Genomic DNA, 7,777 nt, shown 5'->3' on the forward strand with positions numbered 1-7,777 from the left:
AAGAAATAATATCTGTGAGAATACCCAGTGGCTTTTTTTTGCTGCCTTCTAGGCCAGAATGGTGGCAGCTGCAACCAGCAATCTCTGTGAAGCAGCAAATGCCTCAGTGCAAGGCCATGCCAGTGAGGAGAAACTCATCTCATCTGCCAAACAAGTGGCAGCTTCTACAGCACAGCTGCTTGTGGCTTGCAAAGTGAAGGCTGATCATGACTCTGAAGCCATGAGGAGGCTACAGGTACCTGTGTTTAATTTCTGAGCACCCATGTAGTGCTGTGTGAACACTGTTTCAGCACTCCAGGATTATGCACATGTTCAACAAAGTATTTCTCTAAGTGCTAAGATTGTGGTCAGACTGCCTTTGTTCCTAGGAGTCAAGAGACAGCAGTTGTAGATAGAGCACTTCTAAAATGGACAATCATTGTTAGACAAAAATAAGAGGAGAACCTAATGCAACATCTCAATTGAGGTCTGAGTGAGCTTCTTTACATAAAACTGGTTCCCTTTTATGTTAACATCCATTTCATGTTGGGCTTCTCTCAACTGCTGCTGAATTACCACTGTGTTTTGATGGGTAAAATGTAAAGTCTCTGGAGGTTTTGTTTGAGGATGGTAATTTTTAAAATGACCACAGCCTTCTCTGCAGGCTCAGCCTGGAACATACAACTATTTCAGCTGCTTTTTTTATATCACCTTTGGTGAACAGTGAAAATTCCCTTTTTTCTTGTACTTGCACAGCTGCTACTAATGGACATTCAGTGCAACAGTTCATGTATGGCTGGGCAGAATCAAATTCAACAGAAATACATATGACAGAGTATCTCTCTGAGCATGAGGAACTGATGTTATCATTTTTTTCAAAGTAGAAACATGGTTTAAATATTTAGGAGGGAAAAAATATATGACTGTGTGAAAAATCTACATGTTTCTACAGCAAACAGTGGTATGTCATAGGGGAGTTATAGGGCTGAGATGGTTTTAGTGCTTTCCAGTCAATCCATGTAGACTGACATTGCCAAAGGGTGTGGGGAAGGTGGCAGTAACTGGAATAATGCAATTTGCTCTGTAATATCTAGGTGCCAAGATAGGTCTGAAGGAATTTTAAATGCAGAACAAACAATAGAAACAGGAAAAATTCAACTACTAGAGACTTTTCTCAGCTCTGACAGGAAATTTGGGGTTCTCAGTCATTGTGGGCAAATATTATTAAATAGACACCAAATGTGAGAAATTGGAAGGGAATGTGAAAAGGAAACAAGCCCAAGCACGGACTGAAACTGAACTTTGCCATTTTACCAAGTTTCATTTTAGTCCCAGAATGAATGATGAAAGGAAGAGCAGTTTGCACTTGGAAATCATGTCCTTTATCATAGCAAAAACAATGAGTTGATGTCTACTAAACATTTTTTCTGGTGGACATGCCAAAACTACTGAGACTTTTCAGCTGGCTTTGCCCCCAGCAGAAATGTTTTCCATAGCTTTAATCAATAGGTTGGATTGAGGACTTTGAGTGTCTTGGTTTTTTCCTTCATACCCCAATTTGAACTGCATTTCCCATGAATGTAAATTTGGACTGCACTGTTACAGAATCTTCCAAAACTTAATGAAGCAATTGGAAATGTTTCCATTCTTTCTGGATGAGCTCCAGAGTGAGCAGAGTAAATTTCAAACAATTTATCCTTGGGACATCTCAGTGAGGAAGACTTGAAAGTGAGATGCAGCTGGAAATATGGGATAGGAAAATATATATATATATTATATAACAACAAAAAAATATATATATATTCAGACAACAAAAGAAATATTTTGTAGAAACAAAAGATATGTATTACAACAAAAGATACATATTACAAATATTTGACTGTTTCTCTGAGAATTTTTAGGAAATAAAAGTTTAAATGTGAGATAACCCTGGCTGTGTAAGTTGCTAACTTGCCCTGATTAAAATCCATTAATTTAAAAAATTTATTGTTTTATAATATCTTTATACACTAGTTTTTAGTTTCTGTTCTTCTCAAAAACAAAAGTCTGATCAGTAAATTATAAATTGTAATTTCATCCGCTGCTTTATTTCAAACTGTAGGAAAAAATCTCATTTGTGACTTCTCCAACTTTCAGCTTTTTAAAGAAAGGAATTTTGTTTTCTCTGTATCACTGATTTTCACAGATTAATTTGCTTTTCCCTGTGAAAAAAAACCCCATACCTTTCCTGTGCAGTCAAGCAAAGATGTTTGTTTTGATGTTCAGACAAATCCATGTTAGTTATTTTCTTTTTACTAAATTTCTTTTTTTTTCCTCAAAGGCTGCAGGAAATGCTGTCAAGCGTGCATCAGACAATCTTGTCAGGGCAGCCCAGAAAGCAGCATTTGGAAAAGCAGAGGATGATGACGTTGTGGTCAAAACAAAGTTTGTGGGTGGCATTGCTCAGGTTGGTACCATCACTCCAGAAATAAAAACCAGCACAGAAATGAGGGGTGTTACAATGTCCACCTGCTGGACAGATCTACTGAGAAATCCATGATCAATTACTTGAGAAATCCATGATCAGTTACTTGAGAAATCCATGATTAATTACTTGAAAAATCCATGATCAGTTACTTGAGAAATCCATGATTAATTACTTGAGAAATCCGTGATCAGTTACTTGAGAAATCTATGATTAATTACTTGAAAAATCCATGATCAGCTACTTGAGAAATCCATGATTAATTACTTGAGAAATCCATGATCAGTTACTTGAGAAATCCATGATTAATTACTTGAAAAATCCATGATCAGTTACTTGAGAAATCCATGATTAATTACTTGAAAAATCCATGATCAGTTACTTGATGCCTCCTTATCATGGAACCCCTGATATAAGAGCAGTGATGTCCTGTGTGGTAGCTGCACTTCTCCACTGAGCATTTGCTGTAAGAGCAGATTAAATGAATAAATCTTTTCAGAATTCTCTCATGTACTTTAACTGTTCCCAAATCTTAATTAAACAATGATTTTGCATGTATTTAAGCAAAGAAATAGAGAAGGAGAGATAAGAACCAATGAGGCTTTGTTGCTGTGACCATAATAATTACTGGGAAATAATAACAATATTTAAAAGATTTCAAGGCTCTGAGGTATCAACTTTTAGATTCCTTATAATGAATGAAGTACATCATATACTGTACATGCTACTTAAAATATACTGGACTTGATTATTTCTGCATATCTGTACTGCTATCATTTTTTCTTTGGCATTCTGAGATGCAGGAAAATACTGTGGATGCCTGCATGAGGAGAGTTCAATTTTACTGTCAATCAGATACTATGTTAAGACATAGTGCTTATTCTACATGTTCTAAACCTCCACCTTGCTGAATGTTGGGAGAATGCAGAACTGTAAAATTCAGAACTGTAAAATTCATCGTGGATGTGTGGTACAACTAAAGGTGGTAGATTCTTTTTTTCTTTTATTCAAGTGGAAATAGAATACTTTTCTTGATGGCCTAGTCCTGGCATCTGGAAAAATTTGAGCAATTCTTGATGAAGTCATTGAAGTTAGGTGCATCTCTGGAGAATGCTCACATGGCCAGCTGTGACTGTGGCGTCATTAAGGAAAGAAATATTATTTTACACAGTATTCCTTGCTGTTTCTGTTTTCTAGATTATTGCAGCCCAAGAAGAAATGCTGAAGAAGGAGAGAGAACTGGAAGAGGCAAGGAAAAAACTGGCTCAGATCCGCCAACAGCAATACAAATTTCTACCCACAGAGCTGAGAGAAGATGAGGGTTAACTGTTAACCTGCTGAGATTTTTCTTCCTTTTTATTATTTTTTTTTCTTTTTTTTTTCTCTTTTTTTCTTTTAAAGAAATAAGCTAAAGGGGGACAGCACATTGAGAACTGCTCTGACAGCATACTGATAAGCCAAGCACTTAGCTAAATAAACTGCCTGTCATAGCTTTGGATGAGCAGAGGGCAATAAACAATTGTTCTTTCCCACCTGCTCAGCTGAGGTGCATGATGATCAAACAATGGTACAGTGTTAGGTTCATCATTCCTGTTCCTCCCTTGATTTGTATCTCAGGAGAGAATGTTTCACTTTTTACTAAAGATACTAAGTCAGTATTATTGTCACTTTCCTGATGGTTGAGGTATTTATCAGTCCTTGACTTGTTCTAAAACATTGATAAGATTAAGTAGGAAAAGAGTCAAGAAGTCTTTTATATGATAAATATCCCATGAGCTGGTGGTTGTCCCCCAAGTACCCTTGTAAAATGAAGACCAAGATGGAGAAGGATGTATTGCTGAGTGGAGAAACACACACGAGTGTGGCTTTGAAGAAGCCTGTCCTCTTTCAGTGTTATATGGCTGGTTCACCCCAAAACTGGAGGAATTGTCTCTGCAGCTGTTTGCACTACTAGTATTGTTCCTTACCTGATACCAACAAGCTTCTGCTTGTGCAGTATTTAGGTTTACATAATGTGGCATTAGCCATTCTTTAAAGAGCTCAAAAAACAAAGAAATGGAAGCCTTGTCACTGCCTCAATAATAGCAGGTTCATGAAAGAAAATGCTGTTTCAATTATATACCTCTAATGTGTGACTACTTTTACAGTATTATACACACATACACATGCTCTAACATTGGACTGAATCGTTTGCATTTTGTTTTTTAATTGAAATTATCTGGTTCGTACTGTGGTATTTCTGTTAGAATGTATCTCAGTTAAAAAAGGGAAATGCCCAGTACAACAAAAGACTATCACAACTCTTGTTATTATTTTAATAATTACATTTATAATTATTATGTTTTGAAACCTGTGGGAATTGTAGGAGAAAAGAATAAGTGATTTACAAGTAGATTTACAATTTTTCCTGTAATATATTTTTTAAAAATTTGGACTCTAGAGAGTTTGTTTTCACAGTTGCTATTGATGAAAAAGTATTCACCAGGGAATTGCAGAGAAGGAATAGCAGCAGTCTATCAGCAGTCTTTGTGCAGAAAGGTACAGTATGCTCTCAGTATCTGTTGTGACCTAAATAGCAATTTGGGTAGAGTAACATATTTCACTATGTCAAAAAGAGAACACAAATCACAGCAACTTTAAGTAGCAAGAGCTAAACTATTTAAATAACTACAGAAACATCACCTTTCCTACCAGTAGTTTCCAACTCCTCTCAAGCCCTCCTAACAGCAATAGCAAGTCTGTTTAGGTCAAAGGCTGCTGCCCCTCCAGGCCTCCTGAAGGCTGGGCTGTCCTTACATCCAGCCAGGTACGTTCAGCTGAGCCTGACCTGTGTTCTGTGCATCCCCACCTCGTTGTCCTTGCTGCAGGAAATACCTGTCTTGTACATCCCCAGTAACCCCCAATGGTAGTTCTTCAGTTTAGATAGTGCTAACTCCTCATTTAAGTTACCTGCATGAGACAGAATTATCAGGAATTTTGTTACACTAGTACTAAATATATAGCAAAAATCTGCTAGAGAATTAATAAATATTGAAGTGTAAAAAGGTTTTTATTGTCTCTTCTCTGATACTGACGTATTTCAGATTCAGTAGAGTTGCTGGAAAATCCACAATCATGAGGAAAATAAACTGGTGTATCCCAAATGGAATCACTGGCATTGACAGATGTGCTGTGATGTGTAGGCTTGTGTGTAAATGCAAACCCTGTCCTATCAGAGATGTGCAGTTCTGAGTTCTTTCATTTGCCACTTCAACACAATTTAGGTTTTTGTTCAACTCACTGTGAACAGTGTCACAGTCTGGAGTCCTCCACCAAGAAAAAGGCTTTCTGTAAGTCTTTGGGCAGAAGGCTAAACTGGTATTTATTGCTGTAAGACCTGAATAAAGACTGCTCAAATGATGGGGATTTTCTGCTGCTGTTGGTAGGTTCAACTCCTTTGCAGCTTATGCCTTTCTTTTTCTTACCTGCACAGCTTCAGTTTCTGATCTCTTTCAGAAAGATCTGCAAGACAGATTTGCTACTCCTTCCCTTCCAACCTGCCTTTAAGTGTTATTTGATCTCATTAAAGCATGAAGAAAGATGATGCTGTCTTTAACACCATGCCACTATTTTATTGTAGGGATAATACTGATGTAATATACTTCGGTCAGGATGGTATCTGCCAGTTTGATATAAGCCAAAAAAACCTTGTCAAATGCAGCTATGTATGGAAATGATATAGCTAGAAAACTTTATCAGTATGTAGAAGGTAAGAGCATGTTCAAATTGTACTCCAGAGAAAAGTGTTTGGGAAGTCCATTTTAGCACAGCGATTTTGAGACTTCTCTGTTCTGATTTAGTGCCCCCTCTTACATGACAAAGTATTTTTTCCTTAGCTCACTGCTCCATAGAGGAACCACAGTCAGGTGAATAGCTGAGCTGGACAACTGAAGTATTTTTTTACTCAGAATTTTGGGTCTTCGTTTGTGAACCATTAAGAGAATATAAGGTCATCCAAAGTCTTTCAACTTTTTTCTTGCTGTTATAATTTGCAGTATCGCTGCAGTTCACATGTGAACATCTGTGGAGTTTGGAACCAGTCCATCCATTTCTTTGGCATGGGAACTTGCAGCAGGAAGTGACAAATTGGAGTAAGGGGTAGATGCTAATTAATAAGAAGGACAGATGTTTACTTTGTTCTGTTAACTTGTGAAATGATGAATGAGCTCTGTTGTATCTCACCCTTCTTCATGTGGAATTCACTCTGAGAATTGTATGCAAATTAAAAACAAAATGCCTCAAAGTTCTTTGTGTACAAACATTCTAATGTCATTTCCCCAACTGTTCAAAAATTGAATATTTCATTGCTTGTCTAAACTTTTATCCTTCAGAAGCCTCAAAAGTTAGAAAAGTTCTGAAATAGAAATTGAATTCCAGACTTTTTTGTATGTCCCTTTCCCTTTGATTTTCTGCTTGTTCATTACTTAATTGCTAATGAAGGGAGGAGTACATCAATCTACAAACCTCCTCAACCTAAATATGTTGAGATCACGAGTGCATTTCTGGTTTTCATCAGTCCTTATCAAACTGATAAAATATTCAGCCCAGGAGTATGGCATTTATCATCCCTACATATTTTGTAACCTCTTGGGGTTTGGTTTTTTTCCCCTTTTAGGAGTGGGCTTGGTTTAGGGGCAGGTAGCTTACACTGGAAATTTTCTCCTTTTGTAATTGCATCATGGTTAACAGAGAGAATGATCTGCCCAGAATTGTAATGATTTCTGAAACCTGCATTTCCATATTCATGTTACTTCCATTAAACACATTGTGGTTGGTTGTGGTAATGGAACATCACATTTCTGTGGCACAGTTAATGATGCCAAATGCAAAAACTGTTTAGTCACATGAGTCACAACTCTGTCACAAATTGCCCTCATTTACTGAGCTATAAGTGCCATTCTGACACTTTTTAAAAAATAAAATGCAGTATAAACCCCTGGTTTTTCTTCCAATTATCACTTCGTTGCAGTGGAAGAACCTTCTTGAAGATAGTTTTGAAATTTTATGCTGAAGTTTCTAGGGGTTTGAGCTCTCACTTTAATGTCTTCCTTTCCTTTTAAGTTTTAACCTCAAGAGAAGTGCAGTGAAGTTTGTAGTCATGCTACCATGTAGAGTATTTATCTGGCCATAAAAATAAGTAATATATTTTAGTTTGGTCTTCACCAACAATAAGCTCCTTGAAAGATTTTCCTTTTCCTTTTCCTTTTCCTTTTTTTTTTTCTTTTTCTTTTTTTCTTTTTCCCTTACTTTCCTTTCTTGTTTCCTTTCTTTTCCTTTTTTCCCCTTTCAGGTATT

At 36.8% G+C, this 7,777-nt stretch overlaps 1 protein-coding gene across 1 annotated transcript in view; it reads left to right on the top strand.

The window, feature by feature from the left end:
- The window catches only part of TLN2 (talin 2), a 146,484-nt gene extending 139,071 nt beyond the window's left edge, over positions 1 to 7,413 (top strand). Inside the window, exons 56-58 of the mRNA XM_058811020.1 lie at positions 53 to 235; positions 2,300 to 2,425; positions 3,641 to 7,413. Of these exons, the coding sequence (XP_058667003.1) occupies positions 53 to 235; positions 2,300 to 2,425; positions 3,641 to 3,769 (438 nt within the window). The 3' untranslated portion in view covers positions 3,770 to 7,413. The remainder of the gene's footprint in view (positions 1 to 52; positions 236 to 2,299; positions 2,426 to 3,640) is intronic.
- Positions 7,414 to 7,777: the final 364 nt, after the last annotated feature.

Source organism: Ammospiza caudacuta, chromosome 10, assembly GCF_027887145.1.
Source record: "Ammospiza caudacuta isolate bAmmCau1 chromosome 10, bAmmCau1.pri, whole genome shotgun sequence".
NCBI classification, from domain to species: domain Eukaryota; kingdom Metazoa; phylum Chordata; class Aves; order Passeriformes; family Passerellidae; genus Ammospiza; species Ammospiza caudacuta.